The 26,449-nt window shown below is 40.3% G+C and overlaps 1 protein-coding gene across 1 annotated transcript in view; it reads right to left on the reverse strand.

Annotated features, from left to right (window-relative positions):
* Nucleotides 1-814: 814 nt before the first annotated feature.
* The window catches only part of GPC6 (glypican 6), a 788,463-nt gene continuing 762,828 nt past the window's right edge, over nucleotides 815-26,449 (reverse strand). Inside the window, exons 7-9 of the mRNA XM_064440688.1 lie at nucleotides 24,208-24,344; nucleotides 14,483-14,658; nucleotides 815-14,035 (exon numbers count right to left, since the gene is read on the reverse strand). Of these exons, the coding sequence (XP_064296758.1) occupies nucleotides 13,833-14,035; nucleotides 14,483-14,658; nucleotides 24,208-24,344 (516 nt within the window). The 3' untranslated portion in view covers nucleotides 815-13,832. The remainder of the gene's footprint in view (nucleotides 14,036-14,482; nucleotides 14,659-24,207; nucleotides 24,345-26,449) is intronic.

Raw genomic sequence — 26,449 nt, forward strand, 5'->3', positions numbered from 1 at the left:
TAGAAACGAATCAATAGAAGAATTTTAAGGAGGCTGTATTGACAGTTTAAAAATGTAGCATGAAATCTTAGACCCCACTGCAGGTATTAGAATAAGTCAGATCAAAATGGAGAAACAGACCCCTCTAATTTGCTAAATTTGCTAGATCTCGTATTTCTTAAAGAACAAGATTGATTTACATCTTGGGCAGTCTTATGTAAAAAAAAATGGTGTTCAACAATTGCAATAAAATGCTACTATTAAATTAGCTCTAATCTGATTGACTTAGAACTAGTAAGTAAGTCAAAATAGCAACTGAGTATATTTTTTTAAACGGTTTTACATATAGCCACAGAAAGCTTTATCTTTTTGCAAGAGAATAAATAAATAACTCCTGCCTGAAATGTCATCCTTAGATTTCATGACTTTTGATGCTTCCACAACGTTCTGCGCTTCTCTGACAGATCTTAGAGGAACATGGCTGGTTTATAAATAGCGCTGGAAAAAGAATGCTATAGAACAAACTCCTCATAAATTATTTTAAAGATTCATTTTACCTCGTGATTCTCCAGTAGCTGACAATCATGGGATTAACACTGCTGGCCTGCGGAGAGCACTTTTCATTTTGCAGCCAAGAAACCACAAGACACACGGCAGGTACTTACTTCAGATATTTATTGTAGTCCATCAGAGAATATCAAATCCCTGTTTTCAAACCACCAATATACATTGCCTTCATGGTGAGTGAAGGGTGATGAGAACGAGAAGAACTGATGAACATGATTTAGATTTGTTTAACACATCTTGGATAAAAATGAACTAGACAATTTTAAGACAGAGCAGTTATAGTTTTATTCTTTATATGGTAAAGCAATCTAACAAAACCAATACCATAAAAATAACTAGAATGAATAAGGCATGTCAAAGTCTTCACTGAGGTGTCAAGTATATATATATACATACAGTACTGAATATTAAGCAACAGTGTAAAAGATTGCCCCACACTTTATTACTGTTCTAATTATGAACTAATAAAGTAAGTGTCATCAGTGTTGTCTGAAAGAGAGACACCAAGGATATAAGCGTAAATTTAAATGGTTAATATCAAACTTGTTAGATATGCTTCTCCTGGTACTGGAGCCGATGGCGAACTCTCACTAGCTTCAGTGGAAGGAAGACCAGAGAGGCTGGTGAAGGCGTTTCTGATCCTCCATTGCATAGTCCTCACACAGCGTAAATTACATTGTCCAGATTGCTGTAACACTTTCAAACTTTGGATTAAAAGAAGGTACATTGGGGAGTCATCCATACACCTTGGGAATAGTCACCTCACCAAAATGACTACTTCTGATCACCTATCTTTGATACTTGGATTAACGGGCTGCGTGCAAACCACCTACTGTGGCACTGTGCATGTCTGTAATGGCTTCTGAGCTGAAGATGGTCATGAATCATTCACATGGCTTATTATACCATGATGCCAGACCAAGGATCCTCTGTACTGTCAACAGAGAGAAGTAAGAGCAACGCATAATATATGCACCTTTAGCAGGTGGAGAGCATATGTTTCCCTATTTCTGTCTGTCGATCGTTCGTATAGACAGTTGAGATCTCATGGCATTGGGTGGCAGATAGTTTGACTCCCTCATTGCTTTCCTCACATTGCATGCCACAGTAGTTGCTGCAACGAAATACCTATAGTAGATGGTCTGCATATGACTTTGTGTGTTGCATCAGCAAGACTCTCCTGACAAGCAGACTGATCGTTTTTAGCTGAGATATTGCACTTTCTGCATGGAGAGTTAGTTAATAGTGGATTCTATATTCTAATGCTTTGCCAGTCCAATTACGGCAAGATTAATATAAAGATCAACATATTTTCTTGTTTAATTGAGAAAAGTATCTTTATTTCTCATTATAAAGACAACTGGAAAAACTGTGTTTTCTAACATTTTTAAGACAGTGTTTTTGTGGAGTTTCACTGATAAAGAGTTTGCTGTGATTTTGAAAAGAATATTCTTGCGATTTAATAATCAGAATTAAACTCTCATGTAATGATCAGAATTTTACATAATGGTGTCTTAACAAAAGCAAAACTTTGGCTAGTAATCAGTGACAATCAATTAGACTTTCCAACAAGCCATTGCAAATGTAAAATATGCACATGAATAAACAGTAGAATAACACTATGAGAGAAATAACTTGCCTTACACTGTTGTCAGTGAAAATACGTGTTTGTTAATATATGTATACTATGAAGCAGGGAAACTAACAAGATACAATCTGTCTGAAAAGCATTATGTGGATAATGTTTGCAGGCAAAAGGCAGGGCAAATAAAATTAATCTTTAAGAATGCTAGTTATTGTCTCAGTCTGTTACTGAATATTACAATCCTATCCTAACTCTCAAATGTGTTGTAAGCACTAAAAAAGGATTTTTCAGTAGGCAGCAAAAGAAAGTATTGATTTAGAAAATAAAATGCATGGCCTTTTTCAAATGCCTTTGTCTAGTAACATAATATTGCACCAGGCAAAATTGCCTTGGCTGAGCAGCAAGGTCTTCTAACGCCTATATTTCAGGAAGATGCATTACAAAGAAATGAGTTTAATAGGAGGTCATTCATTATCTGGTAGTAATTTTAAGGTATATGAAAGAAGCAGGCGCAACACTACAAATATATATATGTGTGTGTGTCTGTGTGTAAATGACGGTTAATACAACCCTTCCAACAAAATATCCCTGTAGTCAAACTTTTCTTGCTAATGGACAGGAACACAGCAGTTTATGGTTTAACTGTTCTGTGATTTCCAAATATCATCTTTAACACCCTTGACATGACAAATTGTGAAAGAAACAAGCTTAAGAAACACAAAATTCATTATAAGTCTTGAGGGAAGAAATGGTATTTACATTACTGATCACTGCTTTGTGAAAACCACATTAACTGTTGTATACTGGACTTAGTAAAGACTCAAGGGGAAATGGAAAAGCAATGGGCCGAACAGTACCATCTGAGATTGTCTTGAAAATGTCAAACACTTCCCCTCTTTTTATCCACAGGGAAATATGAATGCATTTCAACTAATCAAAACTTTCTGGAGGAAAGTGTGTGAAAGGGAAAGATGTGATGAAAAAGACCCTGTGACTGTGGGGGTAATCCATTGGGTATCATTGTGTCATGTCATTCTTGGGTGATGGACAGTGGCAGTATGATTATAAGTCTGTAATTCAGTTAAAGGGGGGTCAGATGGTACCATTAGAAGTAAGAGCTACTTTCCGTGGATTATGAATTTCATTTTAAAAAAGCCACCAAATAGGATGACAGTTTTGATCATCAGTATTTTACCCAATTCATTTTTGAAGAACATATTTTCATAAATATAGAACAGTCATTATTTTACAATTATTGTAGTCCAAAAGGAAGGAGGTAGGGGTTCTGAAAAGCTCACTGAGCTTTTATAATTTTTTTTTTGTTCAAACAAAAAACCAAGAAATAACGAAATTTATAAGAGTAAAGCCCCAAAATACTGTGAACAAGATACCATCTAGGTTTCTGTTTTTAACCTAGATAGTTGTCTTTTTTTTTTCACATTTTCCATTCTACTACCAGCAGATGTTGCCAATAATATCTGCAGACTAAGCTTTTCCACAGTTATTTCAGAAAATTGCAACAGCACTTATAGCGGCACAAGCTATAATAATCTCTAGAGCAAGAATACCCTGCCTGGGACTCTCCTCGATAGCTCCATGTCAAGTATTGTGGTAAATGGTGTCCTTCCAATAGTCTTTTATAGCATATGCACTTGAAATGTACTGGCTTGTGGCTATATGGAGATATATATGTGTGTATATGTGTAAATAAATGTGTATACACATTCTCAGAAATGCGAAAAGGAAAACAAAGTGGAAGAGCATGAGACCTGGAAAACTGGACACTGAATGGATGCTTTATAGCTAGGGCTTTCGTTTTCTGCTACTTTTCAAGTACCGACCCCTGAAAAGTGCACTGGGGAAAGAAAAAGGATTCCCTCATTATGGAGTCCCAAGAGATGGCGGGGGGTTACAGAGGAAGCTGCATGTAATTATTTTTGGCTTTAAAAAAGTCATTTTCTGTCATAACAACCGGCTATTCTGCAAGAAGTGTGTTAGCCGTTTGTCAGCATTATCCTGTCTATATTAACCTTGCTTCCTCTACTGACCTCTTAGGAAATGTGTATTTGCCTTTCATTGATGCAGTAAGGGCTGAGACTGACAAATGACTAAGCGCATTAATGATTAAACCCAAAGGGTATCTTTGTCGCAGTTCTCACTCTTGAGGCACTGTATTATCCTGTTTTCTGCCCTTTGGTGACGTACACCTTACTCCTTGCTAACTCTCTGAGCTGGCTTGAGCCCTGTGCACTGCTTTCACCAGTCTTGGAAAGGCATCTGGGATTTCAGGAGAGACCTGTTGAGCTCCATCCCTTGTGCATATGCGTATTGAAGGCAGTGGTGTAGTGTGTTCGTAGCTAGGGTAGTTGACAGGTTAAAATGTCTTATAAGGAAGAATATAAACATAACAGTGTTGGGCAGTATTCAGAACAGAAAATGTATGTTGGTTGTACATCTAGTTATATCAGGATAGGTTTGGCCCGAAATGAAGTCATTATAGCATGACTCCCCCAGATGAGTTCCCTCTCCAGGCTCCTCGCTCCAGCACTGTCATAAAGAGGCACCATTGTACCAGTGAGGAGGGCAGGACTCTGGGTGAAGCCTAGATTCCTCCAGTCTCACCAGTGGCATCTGCCTCCAGGCACTTTAGTGAGGTACCTAAATGACAGGCCTTGTCATCCCAGGCTGCCTGCGCCGGGAAGAGAGCTAAGCTCCTTCCCAGATATGGAAGTGCCTGTCTCTTTTGACCAACTGCAGAGACCTAGAAAGACAACCCTGCTGAGCAACATGCTCCCTGAAGTGCCTAGTGCTAGGTGGGATGACCCGAGGCCCTAAGACACAGATGGTTTACATGAAGACAGATGGGGTGAGAGGAAAAGGAGTCAGTGGAGAGGATTTCAAGCCTGAGATTATGTAGTGATTGCCCATCAGGAAGGTCTTGGTGCTCTTGGCACTGTCACGTTCTCTTGCTTCCAAGCTCTAAGTCTACAAGTGGACTGAAAGTGCATTTACAGCTAATAAAGCAGAGCTTTCATAGTCTGTCTACTGTAGTTAGTAATCATAAGGCTGTATATGATTGTAGTGGAAAGAAAAGTCTAGTGTTGCATCCAAAGTTATTATTATAAAAGGCTATATACAGAAACAAATTCAATTGCATTAGCCCTACAGAAAGTGATTTAAGGCATTTTACACAAAGAACACTGGGCTCTGTGAAACCTATTTCACAAATGTATCAAAACGATTGTATACATTTTTCTATTTCTGTCCATGGTACATTACTTCTCTGAAGTTACAAAGCCATAAAGAATATTTTCCTTAAAAGTTCAAACTCTGCCTTGCTGCATGGCTACATATAGATACACACTGCCATATGCTGCTAAATACTGTATCTCTGTAAGTAGTGTTTGGAGATGGGAGATTGGATTTTTCTTTAACTTTCATTTTGTTCGGAACTCTCCCAAAACTGAAGCTGTACCATTTAGTTTCAGGTGTGGTCTATAGACAGGATCTGTAGGGTTTTTTCTTTCATGTCAGATTAGGCTGAAATGTTAAAATTGGGTCTGCAGAAAAGCAGGTTTAATGTTTAATGAGTTTTTTTCAGCCCAACCCTATTTCTGTCTAAAGCCAATTTTGCTCTAAACTTGACTTGCATTCAAATATCACCCCTATCAATTCGCAGTTAACTATGTTAAATGCTAATCTAGAAATACAGCATCAAAACCAGAGCTAACAATTTGCATGCTTTTAAGTGATATTCATACGTCTGGAGTTGTAAAAGTTTAACAAGCAAGTATAAATGTCAGTTGGTACCCAAATCAAGACATCTGGCCTACTTAAACAACACCCTTTCTTTGAATTTGCTAAATGTAACAAAATTGCTAGTGGGAATTAAACAATATTGCTCACCAACAAAACAAAGTAACCTGGAAGGAATTGGTATATAAATGTCTATCAATTTATGTAGTTTGACATCCCTGAACATCTGAATGCAAATTCTTTATTTGTAAATTTGTGTTCAGATTAGGTAAAAGTTGAAAAGAAGCTTCGGAGTATTTTGGAGATGCAGGTTGTCCCTTCTCCCCTCTCAAGTACATGCACATATTCACAAATTATTTACAAAATATTCTTGCAGCCTCAAACTCAACTAGTAGCACAAAGCTGAAATCTGAACTCCCCTGACTTCTCTTTGGGCAGATTTTTAAGAGTGATCAACACTCTGTAGCTCTTACAAACAGACTAAGATTGACCGACTACTTAAAATTAGTCTATGTTATCTAAAGACTGAAACAGTTAATCTGTAGTCACATTACATGCATATAATGTAATATACACATATCCGATCTGAAAGTAAATCAAATAAAGCTCAGAATGTTAAAAAAAAATAAAAGGAAAAAAAAAATTCCAATACCAAACTTCAAAACAATCAGTTACAGGAGTGATATGAATTGTTTCCTGGTGGTTACCTGTTCAGTTAATCTTGCTATAGACAATCCACAAATTCTTTTCTGTTGGCCTTGCTGGCTCCTCAGCACAGCAGACAATAACAAAACACAGACTGTATGCTATAATTGTAAGGAAGAAACAGAATTTTGCCACAACTGAATGAATGAGCCAGAATGCAGTCTATAAGCTCTAATAATATACTAGATTGAAAAAAGAGTCATCAGGGTTTATGTCAGATGATCAAGAACATACACCTGGCAGAACATGTTTAGAATAGAGAATATAAACTAAAGGGTGGGGTCTGATCAAGACTGAAAAAAACCCCAGAACATGTGGATCAAATCTCTTTGTTGCTACATTCTCTGTCTGAAAAGAGATGCATTAAAGGCTACCAAAGGCACAGAGATCTGGGCAAGGGAGACAGAAAATCCAGTCAGCTAAAAATGACTGACAAGGCAGTTCAGCCTGGAGAAGAAAATGATCGTGCAGGTGACTTCGTTGACTCAAAGACAGATGGGACGTGTGGCACGCAGGAGGAAGAGACCCAGACAGGAAGCTTTAGTTAGAAATATTTATCATCAGGAAACACAGGCTTGCCAAAAAGCATGGTGGTGTTTTTTTTTGTTTGGTTTTTTTTTTTTTTTTTTCCTAGAATGCACTAGCTTTGATGAAACATCCATTTGAAAGATTTTTTCAGGCCCAGGATGGTACTTCGAGGTGAGGAGTGAGGAGAGGGGAGAGAAGAAAGAGCACAGCCCACCTGTAACCTTATGTTTGGGGTATTTAGTGAAACACGGGAGACCATTATGAAGCCTTGACTGAATGACTGGAGTTTGGGCTTTCGCCAAAGCCCCCATGAGTGACCGTGAGAAGGCTTGAAAAGAAAACTGACCAGATGTGTAGTGGAATAGAGTAATTTCTGTGAGAGATGTGAAGGACTTCTGTGCCTAACTAATGTATATTTTTAGGAAAAAGGACTACTGACACAAAGAAGTCTGTTTTAGGTAGTAAATTCTTCCCCACACACTGGAAGATACAGAATTAGCCAGCTCACCTAGAAACTAAGAAGAGAGAGAGAAGCCTTGGAGCAGACTACAGAAATACCACTGACTTGTGAAACAATATTTGGGCCTTTGTTATGTACGCTAGTGTATGGTTATAATTAGATTATGCAGAACATTCACAGGCAGTAGGTTGAAAGGAAGAGCTGGACAGCAGTGAGGAACACCAGCTGTCTCTTGCGTGATTTTATTGCTAATCCCCCACAGTCATGTATCTGCTGGGTCTCACTGTGAAGTCGCTGCTCCCCTCACTCATTCCTCAGTTGGCTCTCTCACTGTCTTGGAAGAACATGCTCCGTCATCGGCAGGGACAACTTGCATGCCCAGGATGTTCCGTGATTCAGGTGATCTGCATGGGAGCTTGGCAGAGCCTTGGGGAGGTATAAAAGCAGCTCCAGGAGCTGAGAGCAGCAGAACTGGCTAAATGACTAGCCTAGCCTCTGACTTTGAAGAAGGCAAATTTCTTTCCAACCTCCCCAGTGCTTGGAGCTGAAAGCCATATACTTTGTACTTTTTTTCAAGGAAGAAAATCATGCTGATTTTTATTTCAGAGGAATTAGATTTGTCTTCCCTGGAAACTTGGTCTTAAAAGGTCTTCAGAGATACTGACAGATGGTACCCTGCTATATCTACAATAAATAGTTGTCATTCTATACCTCTTTTTTGCTAATGGTGAATTGATACTCCCTTTCCCTAATCCCTCTGAAGAAGAAAGGCAACTTCTTTTGGTACTGCAGCTGTACTTAGTTTGATAAACAAACTACACCAGCGGGTGCTGCCTAGTGCTTACAGTATTAAGCCTTACAGATTTCCTGGTGCCAGAATAAACGAGGAAAAGCAAGAAGAAATTTTTTTTTTCCAGCGCACCATGAGGAAAAAGCCTTTCATGTTACACTGTTGCTATCAATGTTACACTGTTAAGTATCAATGCTACATATCGAAAAATAAAGGTGAAATGAGAGCTGATTGAAATACTGATCCATTTTCTTGATTTAAATGTGTATACTTTAAGCTATGGACAAACCTATGTGACTTTCTTCAACTTGTGGACAGTCCAGAGACCTCGGCTGTGGGGAATCCAGGCAGAAACACTGTGGCTGCTTTGGAATAACGTTTGGAAACTGATAGGTGAGGATACTAACGTCACCTTTTTAATGGACAACGTTGCTGTTTTATTGAGAGTTGGAAAGAAAACAAATATGAACAGCTTTCAGAAAAAAGGACTTACATTTTTCTTCCTGATTATAGTAAAAATCCTTGTTAGTGACAAAGCTCTCGCTTGCTTTGTCAAGGGGATGGGATTTCACGCAGGTGCAATGCACAAGTTCGTTATATCAACACATGTGATGCACAATCAGAAGGGTAAACTATATAGTCAGTCTAGTAGAAAAAGCAGTGAGTACTGTAAGTGAATGCTTCATGTTACATTGGCAAATTACTGTCAAGTGATTGTATTGGTCAGCAGATTTGGATGGGACAGGCTGTTGGAAAATGTTCTGACTGAATTGATCTGAGGCCATCTCTCTTGCCTGGTGCTAGAAGTTTGTTTTAGAAGTCAATTTCAAAGTTCTTGGTTCTCCTTTGGGTCTCCTATGCTTTTTAACAGGTGAGAGAATGGTTAATACCATATTGTTTATCTTTCATGTCCCCTATTACTGTGGTGCTCTGGTCTTTATTGTTTTTTTTTACCAAAAAAGGCTCATAATTACACGTTAGTATGATCCTCACAGTCCACGTGAATAGCTGTAATGGAAGATTTTCCCTGCTCAGTCCATCACCTGCCCTAATTCTCTTGCAGGTATGCATTGCTGTGTCTATTGTGTTTTGACAACATCTTCTCAGCCCCACAGCTAAGTCTTAGCCTTTGACTGTGTTTGACTGACATTAGGGTTTTTGCAGTTCTAGGTGATGTTCCACTATTGTTAACTCTATTCATTCTCATCCAGCAGGTTTGAAAATTTATGGGTTAATATAGTAAATATAACTTTGTAGTCTTTGAAATGTGGATTTCTTCTTAATATTGGAAGTTTGTTCAGATATTTATTTCCATAATGAAACCTGCAGAAACCTGATTTTCCCAGACCAGAATCATTAAAAAATTTTCTGTATTCAGTTTTAATGGATTATCTCTGAAGTAAATTAAAACCAAAAACCACAACTTGCATTAGTGCTGTAATTTATTTTTCATGTTGAAGTAATAAAAAAGTGTCAGTGAATAAGTGTAGTTACATTTGATAATGGTTCAGGGTTGGTTAGTAAACTGAAGGCAACTGCTGCCTGCTGAGACACTGCACGCACAGTCCACCTCCCAAGAACAGCTCTAGCTCACAACCATTTTGAATGGAAGCAGCTCAAATGGGTTCACACAGATGTGGGATTTGTCCTTCCTAAAAATCTGGCAGAACTGGGATAATTTGTATGAGTAAGACTCAGATTTTGGGAGCTTTCCATGGCCAGAGCTCTGCGATGCCTCTTAGGGAACTGGGATAAATCAGCCCTTACCAGAACCCTGAGGCACAGGTTCCTCTGCTCTTCCTCTTTAGCAGGAAATCTTTACCCTCTCTTTTTGATTCTTTCTGATTGCCTTTTCTGCAATGCCTGAGTTTAGCCAGAGTTCAGGCAGTCTGCGCTACAGTTACAGCAGTGTGTACCAAGTCATCAGTAGAAAAATCTGCAGTACAGTGAACACTAAAAATTTGGAGACAATGTAAAATTAATGTAATTAATATTAAAATGGAAAACCTCACAGGGGTCTACAGCACTGGTTGTATTATCCATTGCGTCTAATTTTTTAATAGCCTCCACTGTAAAAGGACATAAAATGGCAAGAACTTCTGGATTGCAGAGCATAAAGGGTTTACAAAATCAAAGGGTTGTTTTTTTCTTAGGACTTGGGTCCTCTTTCTTGAACAGGTAATTGTCTTTATCATTTTTTCCTTTACCGGCTGCTAACAGAAGAGAAATATTTAAATTGCGGCACACCAAAAAATTACCTTAGAATAAGAGTTAATGAATGTAAAGGGTGTGCAAATAGAAGCATTGGAAGTTATGTAGATTTTTGCATTTATGAACACAAATGCTCTTTTTTTTCTTTCCTTCGTTCCCAGTTTAATTTGTTCTGCAGATTTAATAGCTCTCTTAATCTCAGGAAAATGCAATGTATGAAGAGAATTCATACAGGGACTATTAAAGAAATGTATGCCTAATACCTCATGCAAAGGCATCTCCATCTCTTGACAAGATATCATCATGCATAGTAGGAAAGTAAGAGAAGAAATAACATGGAAGACACAAATTTCTGGCAGAACTCGCACAAGACAATTGCATTTTGGCAAAGATTAGTCTGGTTTGTTGTTTCACCAGCCAGTTGTAAGATCCAGTCCAAGCAGAGCAGGGCCCCTCCTGGAAGAACCTCGAGTGAGAACAGCCTTCAGCAAACCCCCTAGCTCTTAGGGATCCCAGTTACTCCTTGCCCACAAGTCCATGGAGGTCTACAAATAGCTGAGAGCACCCTGGACACCCAGTTTGGCTGCACTAGCTGAAAACATCAGATCACCTAAATGTGGGCTGAGGCTAACACAGAGACCCTGGGAGCCCATCAGCTCCTTAGCTAGCAGCGTGGAGCCAGTACAACGGAAGACCTGCCTCAGAGGACTTTGTTACCTGTCAACAAACTTCCAGACCCAGAATAATCAGATGGAAATAATATCAGTTACCACTGAATAAACGCACAACGGGAAAAATCAAAATGACACTCAACTTGTCCTGAAACAAAGTTGCTGAGGAGGAAAAGCATGGAAAGGGCGCGTAGATGGGTAGAAAGTGATAGAGTAGGGGAGAGTTTTAAAGGCATCTCCTTGTAGAAAGCTGCATATGCAGGTTCAGGAAAAAAACCAAAGCAAATATCCTCTGCTTGGTACCTGCTGTACCAGGGCCAATGCAAGTCTGTGGAAATTGGCTTAAACTCCGCTGTATAACTTCCTGAAGGCATTAAATGCTGAATCATGAGACCCGCTCTAGAGTGAACCATCAGAGTGGCAGGGAGCACTGCTACAGCGGGTGTAAGACACACATGATCCGACCAGCTAGCCAGTGACTCCTGCACACTAGGCTGGGCCAAGAAAAATAGACCATTATGCTTTGAAGGAAACAAACAAATGGGAAGGAAAGAGTAGAATACAAGCGGCTCAAAACCTATGCTTTTTGTTATTAGACATACTGTATAGATAGTTTGTAAATACTTCTTGGTAAAAGTGCTTAAGTATACTTAATCCTAATGTGCTGTGTGTTTTCTACTTTAATTTCATGCCTAAATCGATAGCTAATTATAATTTGACAAGAAAAAGAGATTGCAATGGATATAATCTACCTGCTCTGCTGTTAAATTGTAATGTGTTTGGCTGGCTTTACAGTGTTTCCATAATTTGTGAATACCATTTCCAGAGTCACAGTAAGAATCAGGAAATAAATTTCTGGCGAATCATTTCAACACCACGCAGAATTGTCACAGAAGCCCTTCGTCTGTGGGTGATGGAAGAGGGAAGGTTTTGATGTCTAATCGTTGACACTCATTTGTCCAGGATTTAAACAGCTTCCACCTACAGTCTTATGACCAGATGCAAATTAGGGAAACTCTCTCCAGGCCAATGGTCATTCAGGCAATGATTATTAAAGCAATGCATCCTTGAAGACTCTGGGAGTACAACTGCCATCACAAATAACATCTGTGTCCTTCTCTAGGCCTATCGCACAAACTTACATGCTCCCTACAAATACACACATATGAGAGAGGTTTTCTCCCCCACCCTGCAAATATGTTAAGAAATGGACAACTGGGTATGTAAAAAATTCTCTTCTTTGATTTTCGTGCTCACCAGTCATTAAAGGGTTACTTTTCAGAGCAGCACAAAAAAAGAAGAGCTGGTTGACCAAACATTTTTTTTTTCTTACAAAGAAGTGTCAACCCTGAGCTTGTAATTAAGCAGTTAAAATCTGTGATTTATATATATTTATATATATAAAAATAGATGATCATACTAAGACTAAAAAAGTGAAAGAAATCTCCATGTCAGTACTATATTTTTTTTTTGTTCTGAAATTTTGCGGAAGAAATCCTTGTGATGCTGAAATTAACTGACATGAAAGATGTAGTTAGACGTGAAATACGCTATCGATCAGGTTGCTGTTAGTCCATTAGAGAATTGTCGTCTTGGTAGGATAACGAACATAGTAGCAGGAAGTCCTAATCGATGTCAGAACAGTGACAAAAGGAAAGAGGTTATATCACAAGAGATTATTTTCTGTCCAAACCCTTGAGGGGAGATTTGTCAGGAGCGTTGTTTAGCATTACCACCAGGGCTGATGGTGAGATAAGTGGAAATCTGTGCCAATTGTATAACATGGATAAATACTAAAAGAAGCTAGGTGAAATCGTGCTACTACTCAATTTATACTGGGCATTAAGATTTAAATCCTAAACAACTGTAACATGATATTCTGAAGCTAGTGGAGTTACAATCATACTAAAAGAGATTTTTATTTTTCAGCTTCTCTACCTTCATACCAATCTGATGTGGTTGGCAGGTGGAGTGCAAGGCATTCACCGCTGAGACATAGTTTTGTGTTGGAAAAAAAAAATCCAGACTTCCTCCCTATAGCAATGATCATTCTGATGACCTGAATCATCCTACAGAAGTTTCTAAAGGAAACCTGGATGTCAGTGAAGAACGGTTGCATTTTTTTTGTTGTTCCTTTCTTGTCTTTTTTTTGTTTCATTGATATTCTGTTGAAATGCAGCAGCCTTGGTCAGGCCTGATTCAGAAAGAAAACTGTGTTCTTGGTTTCTTCCCCCCTCTTTTTTCTTGTTACGGAAAAACACACACTGTAAGATCCTTTTTTAACTTTTGCAGCATAAAAGGAAATGAAGCTCAGAAAGTCTCCTGTAATAAAGGTTTGAGAAAGAATTCTCTCAAGAGAGGATATCATCTTCAGACATATCTGAAAAAAGCAGGAATTAGTTCAGTCTGGCACCTGGTACTCTTTGGGAAAACAAAAAAGGGAAGCAGGTTGCAGTACTGCTCTCTTCTCGTAGAAAACTGCAAGTGTTTGTGGCATGGTCCATTGTCCAAGAGTATAAGAAAAGAAGAAAGTTGGCTGTTTCTGTAGCTAAAACACAGTTTCTCTGACCAGATCCAGGATTATCTCCACTGTCTCTGCAGTACGAGACTGATGAAGATGACGAGCAACGTCTGCAGTGACCGGCCAGGCTGCGCGGCTGAAGCCTCCACCTCCCTCCTGTCGGAGTCGACTGGTGGTGCTTCAGTGGTGATGAAATCAAACTCTGTGGGACAGATGTCATCTGTACAGCCGCTTCCGCTGCCTGAGCCACTGGTTTCGTCACCTGGAACAAAGGAGGAAGGGAAACAACATGAGGGCCACAGTTTACAGCGGTCATGCCTTTTCTCCGTTCCTGTTCCACCCGGCACCCTGGTGGGGATGAACACCTTGGGAACAGGAAGGTGTTGGTGGTGCTAACTTTCATTCAGTAAAGCATCCAAATGAAAGCCACCATGATTTAATTAGGTGCTTAAATGCCCTTCTGAAAAAGAAGCTAACTGCTGGCATTATAGAAAGCCCTCAGTGCCTTGGTGGATTTGACATGAAGATAAGCAACAGAAGCAAAAGAAACAAATATATGACTGTAATTTCATGGGACAGAAAAAGACTGGGTTTGTTTTAATTGTCAGCAGCACAGAGCACAAAGGCTGAAGAAAGTTATTCTAAGGGAAGAGATTTATAAGTATGTTTAAAAAATATACTTATTTAATGTCAGTTAATGGTTTCTTACTTGTATCCTGGAAGTTGACATCATTTCCATTGTACGCGTTCTTCAGTTTGTTAGTCATAACACGTAAGGCCATGATTTGTTGTCGAATGAAGGTGTCTGGCCTTGTGATGTCCACATCTACTTCTGGATTGTTGATCTGATTGGTCAAGCCATCGTTCATAATCTCAGGCAAGTATCTATATAGCAGGATGAATGATTAGTTTAAAATGCAATAAATTTCGGAAATAGAAGACTGTACAGTAAATGCTGTGCTAAGCAGTTCAACACTGATAACGACTACACAGTTCTTAAACAGGTCCAGTGAAACAATTCTAAAAATATGGTTTTTAATTTTACCACCTCTAAGGCCCTTTTTAGTAGCTCAGCAGCATGGAGAGCAGAAAGGATTTAAACTCTACAACCTCCTAACTCTCCACATACTCCCCAGCAAGTGCACTGGCTCTGTGAACTATGGAAGAGGTTCATCAGCCAGCAGTAAGTCACTGCAAGGTCAGATCCTTTACTGATATGGATGGTTGCACACTAAATTAAGCATCTAACAGTGTGTTCTTCTGTTTTTATTTCTTTCTGCTTCAAAATTATGAACTCCTTTGTTATATATAGCATATTTGTTGTTCTGAGATAGCTTAAAAGGCTATCCTGAGGCATTACAGCTCTCCTTGTTTAAAGGAAGCTCTTAATTAATTTTCTTCTCCAATTCTTCCTTGCATCCCTTTTTTGACCACCGTGAAGAATGTCTCCAGCCTATCTGATGTACAGGCCCATTAACGGCATTGTGAGATTGGTAAACTCCAGCGTTCTCTTTGATTTGGTCCTATTCTTTACAAACAGGCTATATTTGCATCTCCCACATGCTTTGTGCATAACATATTTAAGGTATTGCATTTCCTATCCATCCTCACATTTGAATTTTTTATTCAGGCTCTTAGCTTATCATTTCTTGATTACTGAAATGTTCCTTTCTCTGACCTGGGCAAATGTAGTCTTAGGCTGCCTACAGGCAGCAAGTGTGCTTTTGCAGGTGTCTCTGTCTGTAGAGATACAAAAATCAGCCCATGCCTCCAATCAACCTACTGTAAAAGTCTTCATCATCTTTTGTTAAGTACGCACACTTTTTCCCCTGCTGCTCTTTGTCCTCAGGAAACTCTCCTTATAGGCATCTGCAAAGCTACCTTTTCTCCCACTTTGAATCTCTGTTAAAAATTACCTGTGCATTTCACAGCTGCTAGGCTGATAAAGGGCTAACATTATTTCTCTGTGCTGGCATGGTATCCTGAGAAAACAGTATATCACTGCTTCCCTGTTGTCTCTCATCTCTCTTTATTTACCTACTATATTTGTCTCACATTTAGACTGCAAGGGATTCAGGACAGATCCACCCTTTGCTCATGGTCTTTATCAGGATATGATCTATTTTGTAATTAGTTTGTGTACCAGGCTATCCTACTGATGTTTGTGGGACTCCTCACGTTGGTACGTGCTCAGCCAGTAGTGGTAGCAGAGTCTAGCTTACTAATGGCAAACTGTCATGATGCCTGGGACCAAATGTAGTTTAAGAGTATTTTACTTCACTCTCACTTGTGCCAGCCCAGTTCTCTATCAATATTCAAATCTGGCACTGGTGCCAGTGTTACGTTCATATTGGTCCGGAAAATAAATAAATTAATTAAAAATGAATGTAGAAGTAAGGGAGACGTCATGGTTAAGAGATAACAAGTTTTGTATTGCTTCTGGAGGTTCACAGAATGATGGCTGCTTTGCTGCACCAGGGAAGGGCTTAGTCTCATCGTAACAGATACTCTCTTTTCACGATGAGACTCATTTGTCATCAGTGGCCTTTGAAATCCTACATGAGAATAATCCTGGGGGAATGTGAACATATAAGAACAAAACATGACTGCCAAAAATACCCAGCCTCAAAATGCGTGTCCTGTTGTTTCACTAGTACCATAACAAGAAATAACAATGCCGTAGGGATCCCATCCAGACTCCCGTGACACAGATTTAACGACGGTGAGAATACAGAACCACCTCCCCTAGTATGGAGAACGGCAGACTGCAGTGATATGAATCACCAAAGACAGAAATTGGAAATAATTCTGCAGAGCTGCTTGAAGGCAGCGGGACGGAGACCTTGGCACACAGGGAAGCTCTGGGCTCTGAAGGAACAGCACCTCCATCTGTCACACGTCTCTACAAATGAAATGGCTGCTGTAGATAAATTACTCAGCCTAGGAGTAAATCAGTGATTTCAAGGTGCAGTTGATTAAAAAAAGTAAGAATGTAAGAATTGCCCTACCGGCTCAGAGAGGATGTCCATCTTGCCCGGTATTTTGTCCATGACAATGGTCATAGCAGTTAGCAGCTAGAAGTGATTTGAAATCGCTGAGCGTTCATGTAGATTGCTTTCCTTGTTTATGAAGGGTTAGCTGCTCTTCATTGCAAGCCATCCATGAGAAGCTATGGATACCTCTGAATGGCAGTTCATAGGCTTTCTTTGACTGATTTATGTTTGATTTCATCTTGTCTCATCACAATAATAAAAAAAGGATGTATTGACTTCTTAGTAAGCTTTTCATATGGAGAGAATATGAGTTAGTTTGGAGATTTAAAGCAGTGAGAGAGCGTGCTTTTTACTGAGGTTCGTATTCTTCACTGCGATCAGTGCGGATCCAGTGTCCTTCTGAAGACCATCTAACTTTAAATAGGCCAGCCCATTCAGTCGTAGGAAGTGAGTCAATCTGTCACACACCCCCTATTATCTGCTTCGGGATTTGGTGATTCTCAAAGCATTGCTGGCATGGAGGGGTTAACCTCTCAGGAGAACAGTCCAGTGCACCTCACCTACATGTGTAAGGGAGCCATACAGGATGGGGGTCACAAGAAATCCATTACCTTATGATTGCCTAAAGGTTAGGTGGATACTTAAATTCCCAGGTGAATGAGCCTCTTGGCATTTAGGGCATAAGAGCAGAAGAATTAGTGAGGCTGAAGATTCATCTTTAGGTTTACCAAAACTAAGATACCAAAGATACCAAAACTTGTATGTCTAAATGCAAGTGTCTGCATATGAACAGAGTACCACTCTCGCCAGATCTAGTCATCACAAGATCAAGTAAAAAAAGTCAGGAGTTTATTCATCAGTGGAGTGGAGACAGCTGTTGGAGTCCCACCTGCCTCTGGCCAGATGACTAGTTCATTAGATTTCATCTGCTGGGATTCAGTTGCACAAATATAAACATCTGGTGCCATTTGAATTCTCTTGGTTATTCCTCCTCTTGTTACTAGTCCTGAAAGGACGTAAAATAATATTAGGGGTCTTTCTCTAGGCAGCTGAATCAAGTCTTCAGTGCCACTTTAGCTACAAGGGGATATGCCGCTTGGTGTCCTGCTGCCACACCAGTAGGGTCTGAACATTCTGTAGGTCTAGTGTCTTATTTGCCAGCTCCATGAAGGTGTCTTGACTATTCAGACCATCTCACATATCAGTAGATAAGTGTGTTTAGACAGTTGAAAACTGCCACATTGACTACACTGACAGGATATTGAGGCTCTCTTCAGACACGGAAGGAGCAATTAACATTGGTGATTTCTAAAATGCTCTAGCAGTTCTTGCGTAGGCTCTGGTCCAGATGGGAGGTAGTGTCCTGTGTCATACTCATCTCAGACGTGAGTGGGTGCATTAAAAGGAGTGCAGCCAGCAGGTCAAGGGAGGTTACCCTCCCCCTCTACCCTGCCCTAGTGAGACCACATCTGGAGTACTGTGTCCAGTTCTGGGCTCCCCAGTTCAAGAAGGACTTGGAAGTGCTTGAGGAAGTCCAGCGGAGAGCTACTAAGATGATCAGGGGACTGGAGCATCTCCCTTATGAGGAAAGGCTGAGAGACCTGGGTTTGTTCAGCCTGGAGAAAAGCAGACTGAGGGGGGGATCTCATCAATACCTATAAATATCTAAAGGGTGGGTGTCAAGAGGATGGGACTGGACTCTTTTCAGTGGTGTCCAATGACAGGCCAAGGGGCAATGGGCACAAGTTGGAACACAGGAAGTTCCACTTAAATATGAGGAAAAACTCCTTTCCCGTGAGGGTGCCAGAGCAGTGGCACAGGCTGCCCAGGGAGGCTGTGGAGTCTCCTTCCCTGGAGACATTCAAAACCCACCTGGATGCGTTCCTGTGACCCCTGCTCTGGGTGTGCCTGCTCAAGCAGGGGGGGTTGGACAAGATGATCTCCAGAGGTCCCTTCCAACCCCTGCCATTCTGTGATTCTGTGACATGGTGGAGAGTCTCAGATGACACTACTCTCGCTTGGGCAACGCAAATGACTCCTTATTGTCTCATTCACAACCGTCTATATTTAAATGCATGAATTTACATGTCTGAATGTAAAGCTGGATTCTGCCCTCATTACCGAACTAGTTCACCTATTTCATGGGGGGGGGAGGGGGAAGGGAAGGCAGAAAATCCTATATGGAATGTAAATATCTTTGAATTTTTTTCCTTTCTTGAAGGGACTGGTACAGATACAGGAACATGCAGCCCAAGGTGTTTTGTGAGTGACAGCCTCTGAGAGGCAGCCCGGCACATGTCCTGACAAAAGCATTTTGATGTGTGTGGGGTAGGGTTAAGTCACACCGAATATGAAACCATGTCTTGGGACCATTTTTTGACAGAAGATTTGTTGCTGGCTGGGCAAAGTTGTTGAACACAGCTGCTTTTGCTGCAGTTCTGTAAGTGGAGACACCCCTGTGAATTTTAAGCTTTGCTGCTGCTTCTGCTCTTGTTAATGATCTCTTTGTACGCCTGGACATTACAGGAACTGTATGTCCATTATAAATGAAAAGGAGAGAAGTGTCAACCTGAATCAGTGTCTGTTCTTTGTATTCTTCTAGCAAAAAAAAAAACCCCAAAACCAGCTTTCTTAGCCCTCTGAGTATAGAGAAGCTGAACAACACTGTTTGTTTTCTGCTGTTTGCTCCTTGCTCAGCTGTGTCAGGGTTTTAGTGCAAGTTACATTGTTTTCTAAAATATTAATGCTTTCTGTTCTTCTTAGCCTTTCCACAGTTCTTGCCTGTCTCAGCAGACACAATAAAGATGTCTTTTGGCACATCACAGCCAAGCATCACAAAGCCTATTTAAAACCACTCTTCTTTTTAATATCCAGTTAATGTTCCACGGTGTTTGCTTCTTTTTCAAGCCAAAAATGACTGATGCATCTTTCAGGTCATTAAAGGCTGTAGCTATGAAAGAAACAACAAAAAAAGGAGGAATCTTCTGGTTTTCAAAAGACGTCTGCCTTAATGGGCAGCATTCTCCATATTTTGCTGCTGCAGCAGCTGCTTTCAGTACAGCTGGAGCATCCCACCTAGGCAGTACTGGAGTTTTTCCAGGTGCATGGAATTGTAGGCAATAGAGTACAAAATACAGCACAGGCTTACTCAGGCTGGGCTGAGAGTAGGCAGGCACATCTGTTCCAGAAAGATAAGTGCAGTGGAAAATTGGCTTGTTTGGCTAACTAGATCACCTCATCTGATTCTGTTTGCTGAGGAGGTAATCCCCATGGGATATTTTCATTTTTTTTCTCCATCTTGGAGAAAAGCTTGAGGAGACAGAAGGAGAGGGAGAAAATATCTCATCTGCCAGTTTGTTGGAGGGAAGAAGCTGAAAAAATAAACTAGAGCCATCAATTAAGGATAGGCAATTTTCACACTTACCGAGAAGTGGTTTGTTCCCACTTTCACTAGTGATGCTAAATGGTTATCTTTGCCTACTGCCAGGTAAAGGACATTCAACTCATTCTCACTGCAAGCCTTGCTGGTCAGCAATGAGCAACTTCCCCAGGGCAGGCACCGATCTGGCGAGTCTTTCTTCCTACCTGAATTTCACCAGGAATTAAAGGCTCTCTGCCAGGGAATTAGGCACTTACCTACCTATGGCAGGAGCAGAAGAAAATTTCAGGCCAGCTGAGACTCTATCCTGTGTTTGTTTTGGTGAAATACCTTGCCATTTTGAGATAGACATTGGAAATGACAGGGTTCATTTTCCCTTTTATTCCTTACATTTCTCTATTTTTTTTTTCTGTTTATAATTACTGTCTGCGTTGTATATAATTCTATTTCTTCTTCTTTGTACTTGGAAGAGTGATAGGTTCTTCATGGAAAGGAACGCAGGTCTCATCTCTTCTACAGATTCCAGCCTTCCAGAGCCAAGACGTAACAGTAGGTCTATAGTCCTGGTGAGCATGAGCACGAGGATGATAGGGCATGAGCACAGTGTCTCACACAGGTTGGTTGAAATGAGTTGGCTGAGTTGGCTGGAGCAATTCAAGGTTCTTCTGACCCCTGGAGTGCTTGTAGATTTGGTTGCTGTTCTCACTTCAGTAAAAGTCAGTTATTCAAGGGCTAATACCTTGGATTTGGTTTAACTCCTAAAGCCTGAATTCCATCATTCCTGCGAAAACTTAATTTCTGGAGAACAGTGAAGAGGTTATCAGCTGTTGTTAAGAATTTATCTGCATATAGGGAAGAAGCTAAACTTTTGAAGTTTGGTCTTAATGGTGTTTTTTAGATCCTAAATATCTTCTAGAAATCTGTGTCTCTGCATCTGGCAGAAGACATTAATTTTTTAAACATAAAATGATATTCAAGATCTTTTGTGAATACAGATAAGATGGGTAAGTCCTGCTGGGCATCTCTCTAAAAGGCACTTTGTCTGAAGTAGCTATTATTATTATTTTTAATATTGATTTTTTTTAGAAAAGAGATTCATCCACCTAATAAATGTTTTCCAATTTCCACAGCACTTGCTTTCTGCGTGACGTGACCTGATTAAAGCCATTCTTTGTACAGGCTCAGCAACGAGCCAAGTGCACCCTTCCAGAACGCCAAATGGATGACTCTGTTACCCCATGATTATTTGCGAATTGGCAACCTTCATTTGGTGACCTGGTGTCACTGTAAATTAATCATGGTAGCAAAGTGATATCCAGGGAGTGTAATAACCACAAGTGACCTTGGTGTAATGCCTCTCTCAGGAGAAAGCCTAGCTTTCATTTTCTGTGATCTCAGATTTGTAACTCTTTTCCAGTGTAAAAGCAGCATCAAAAAGTGATGTGTAAAATGAAACATGAGGCGTAATGTCTATCTGGCAGTTCAAAGTTTCTATGTCTTTATATCACCACAGGATCTGATCAAAACACAGCAACAATCTCCTTTCCCAACAGTAGCCAACACCATGATGTCTTCTTATTTGTAGTATTAATGTCTAGGAAAACAGGAGGTGGCTAAATTTCCTTTTTTCTATCATAAGCTGTTGTATTATTCTCTGGAATTCAAAATGTAGCTCTTCATATAGCACAAGGGTGTTTATGATGGATGTTACAGTGAACACAAATAGATATATGCATATTGACGAGATTTTGCCACCCTTTTTTCTTGCAAACTGATGTCTGTATCAGATACTAATCAGTATGTTCAAGGAAACACTTTTTTTCTTTATGCTGCAGTAATTGTCCCTGTTCACCAGACAAGAGGTGATTTTGCATCTAAAGTTAGTTATTTTCAATAATATTTTCAACGTTATTTCATATACAGTCCATGGCATTCTATGGTATCTCTCTGATTTATTACTATTCTCTCCACCTGAAGTATTTATTGAATTATGTTATTAAGATGACGACTATGCATTTCCTTTGTGAATGGATATGAAATAGAAACCGGACAGAGGAGCAGTGGTTGGGCCTGCTGAGACCATATCTTCAGGTGATGCTTTGAAGCTGTGATTCCACATCTAGTGAAAAGTCTGTGCTAAATTAATCAAGGAGATTATCAGCAGAGGCTAGCTTTTCTCAATGACTCCAGAACATTAATCTCAGAAGGCATTATAAAAATAAGCAGGCTTCTCATAAGATAAATACTGCAAAAGGAGGGGGAAAAACTACATGCATAAAATGCACCCCCATAACTCCCAACAAATGTGGATGTTGTGCCAGACCCTTCAGTGCAGAGCAGAGGACAGCTGAAAAGTATCGGCCAGATGTGGTACAAACACTAGTGTTGGTCATGGACGCCAGGAGGGGTATTAGCAGGTGTGTTTGACTGCTCTTTTGTAGAAAGAGTAGCATAATATCTCTTATTAGTGCATGCATCCTGATGTGATGCATGGCACCCAGCTGGGAGGCCTGGGAACTGTTTAACTGCTGCAGTACATCGGCTTGAGGTCATATCTTACAAAGCCCACCCACATATTATACAGGAAGATAAACCCCACATTTTTATTTCTCTCTTCATGCTGTTCCTTTGTGATGGGCCCTGTAACAGCCAGCTGCTCCTCCTAGCTGCCTTTCTCAGCGTCCCTAGGGGCTTTCTCTAGATCTGGGACTTAGGAACCGAGCAGCGACCTGTGCTTTTGGACAGATTTGTTCATGTGCATCTCAAAGTGGGTTGGTCAGTGGGCTAGCAGCATCCCAAACAGCCCTCTGCTCTCACCTGTAAAATGAATTCTTTTGAGCATTACGTAGTAAGGCTAGGAGAAAGGGCATGCGTTCAGTGCAAAACATCCCCCTGTAAAGTTTGTGTCTTATAAAAATGGTTAGATGATGGGGTGGGTGTAATCTATGTATCCATCCGTCCCTCCATCCATGCAAAATGACATTTAACAGGTTTGTGAGTTTTCTTCCATGTTGTCTTACTTTCACTGAGTTTTTATATTTTATGTGTTTGTCTCACTTTCTTTCCTTTTTTTTTTTTGGTGTGTGCGTTTGGGGTTTTTTTGTTATTGGCTCTTTCTCTTTATTTTTTTAATTTATTCTGGCTTCATTTCTATCATCAGGAAGAAGGAAAGTAAAAATTTCAGTCCCTGAGTGCCAGAAAGTATTACTGCTCTCCAGATTCAGTGCTCACCAGATGCTCAAACCTCTCCTCTCCTCTCCTCTCTCCCCAAAAGCACAGGCTACCCCTGCAGACCTGAAACCTGACTGCCCCTGGTGTGGTCCTTGAGCCAATTCCTCTCTCTCTTTCTCAGCAGGAATAATCAGATCCTCTCCTCTGTCAGCTGATGAATCCACACGGGGACCTTTGGAGACACCTGCTCATCTGCCAGCTCCAGCCCCGTCACAGCCAGAGCCAAGCAAACTTCAAAATTAAAACTCACAGAAAACTCATCACAAACAAGGGCAGATGACCACAGTATCTCTGATGAAGTAACATAAGGTCAAGCCTTCTACACAAGATAAGTAGGAGTGTTACATTTTTTTTCTCAGTTGGCTGTTTTTCAGGGTGGTTCCCCCCCCCCCCAAGCAAATAGCTCTAAGCTTTGGCAGCCAATAGCAAATAGAGCCGAAATTCTGATTTCTGTTTCATCCCAGTATGATATCCCAAGAGTGCAATTGCTTCAGAAGCTGTCAGTCCCAACACAGGGATGCTAAATGGAGCTAAAGAGCTCTTTGAAATTTTGGTATAAATTATCCTTTTGGAGCTGAGCTAATGAACATTTTCTGTGTTCACATGCTGACACGCTGTGCCCATTTACCCTGAGTCACACTCTGGCTTTAATGGCACCGTGACAATAAGTAATCTTGGCTACAAGCTGAGTGTGGACAATTGCTTATTCTCCCCATTTCTGTTTCACTCTTATAATAAAACAGTGTTGTGAAATGCCCTCAGTTTTGTGATTGCTTCAGGCTGGATGGGGGTCTGGACCGACCGAGTGCAGTGGAGAGGGGTCCACCTCACCTTGCCTTGGTGTGGCCGTTCCAGCAGTCCTCCTCGATTGATGGACCAGCTGTCACTCGCTCATCCTTGCAGATTGTGTAGGGTAATGCTGACCAGAACTTTTTAGAGAGCTTTAGCTTTTCTTTAATGTCTGTTACCTGATTAAGAGACAACGAGAGGGAAAACAGGTTAAAAACATCAGCCGTGCTAACTATTGCATTAAATAATAGGTTGTTTTATTCCGTAATGGTGATGATGGTGAAGATTAAAAGGGCTGAGGGTGCTAAAACTTAAATTCCTGTATTTATGAGCAAGGCATTCAGCATTTGGGTTTGGACAGTACAAATAATCAAGGTCACCTCATTCCACAGGGAAGACATTAATAAAAAGCATGTTACATCTTGCTCTTTGTAGTCTCCGTTTGTCTAATGTTTTCTAAATATACATCTTTCTAAGAATTAATATGTCTCACAGTCTGCTGAATGTAAATTCAGTTAAACAGTGTACATCAGATAAAATGTCTCACCCACAAACTTGGTCATGCCTTAGATAAATATTGTATTTAGAGCTGCATGTGCAGGCTTTAAAAAAAATTATTCAGTGCTGAGCTGATGTTGAACTGATTTAAGACACACAGGCTGAATACATTGCAGCACATTTGGATCTCAGTAACAGCGAGAAGTCTGTGTATATACATGCATGCAGAGACTATATCCATCTTTGATGTTAGGTGTAGATAAATATCTGTAGCTGGATACAGACTTCACATGCAAGAAATGTTAGGACAGTATCAAAACAACTTTTTCATGTTATAAACTCCTTGAACAATAATTTAATTTGACATGATTCAGGCAGCAAGCAGGAACAAACTGAATTTCCAGCATCCACTTAATAAATAAATGGCTAAAATGTTATTAGTTCTTGTTTTGCGTTTGGTTTACTAGAGTGGAAAAATCTACAAGAATAGATAGAAAACACAACAAAGGACAGACTACAGAGGATGAATGGTGCCACTGTTGTTCTTATGGAAACAGATGCATTTCACATTAAGTTGTAATAGGATTTAGGGAAGCTTGTTGAATAGCTTTCAAAGGAAATCGCTGAGCTTTATTCTTTAAAAATAAAACAAGAAATAAAAGCTCTCCATTCTTCCATTCACTTTTGAGATTGGCTTTTAGGTTGTTGAGGTACAATATTGTACTTGGCTATTTATCTCTTTTATCTTTTGTTCTGAAGACATGATAGCTCTCTGAGCAAATGGCCCACGCTGCTTTGCCGTGCTTAAACTCTGTGGAATGTCACTTTATAAGCCAGGAGATAGAAACAGACGAGGATGTTATTTCAGAAGCACTGTCTGCATTTTCATCCGTAAGAAATAAGTAGGACAGTATTTAGCTGCATGAGTTGTTGACCGTGTTGCTTGCCATGATAGACACCTTGTAAATCTCCTCCACACCCCTTGCCAAGCCCTAGTTGCTTTGTTTTTGTATGAGATACTGGCAGCATTTGCAAGCGTTTAAAGTCTCAATAGGGGAGCTCTGTCAAGCCAAACATTAAATTCCAGTTCACAGACCATGGGCAAGACTTCAGCAGCGGTGGGGATAGTCTAAGGACACCTGCCTTCTTATGATGCCTTTGGTTGGGCAGACAGCAGCCTCTCCTCCTCTCTTTCTGCCCACGCTAAGGGTAAAAACCCCAGGGTCTGTACTGGTATGGCTAACCAGCACAAGCAACTCAGTTAAACTGCCTGGTGTTTATGGAGAGGTGTGTAAACTGTTAGGTCACCGTGCAGCAAATCAGAGAGAGAAATCCTATAGCAAATGTAGGGGCAGGGTGGAGGAGGGTCCATTCATATAAGCTTGGGGAACACAAGAGTCAAAGGGACAGGTTTTCTCATTTATTCCTTGTGCCTGGATAACTATTTACACAAGCAATCTCATTGATATCGGTGATGAGTAACGAGTTTTCAGAGCAGTAACTTCATTGCTATCTGAAAGATATTTTAAGCTATTCAAAACTCAGATTTCTATCATAATCAAATTACAGCTGGTGCTCGAGGACTGCAGACTTCCACTTTGAACCACAAGTGAGTCGACACCCCTTGTAAGAGCTGTAATTTGGAGTACAAACCTTGTATTGTCATAGAAGTCAGCAAAAGAATGGAGAGAGGTTCTCACAGCTCACAAGCTGTGCAGGCTCTCCGGATACTCCCTGAAAATCAAAATGAGGACTCCCATTCCCCAGTCACTTCTGAAGATATTAA

This window comes from Phalacrocorax carbo, chromosome 1 (genome assembly GCF_963921805.1).
Source record: "Phalacrocorax carbo chromosome 1, bPhaCar2.1, whole genome shotgun sequence".
Taxonomy (NCBI): domain Eukaryota; kingdom Metazoa; phylum Chordata; class Aves; order Suliformes; family Phalacrocoracidae; genus Phalacrocorax; species Phalacrocorax carbo.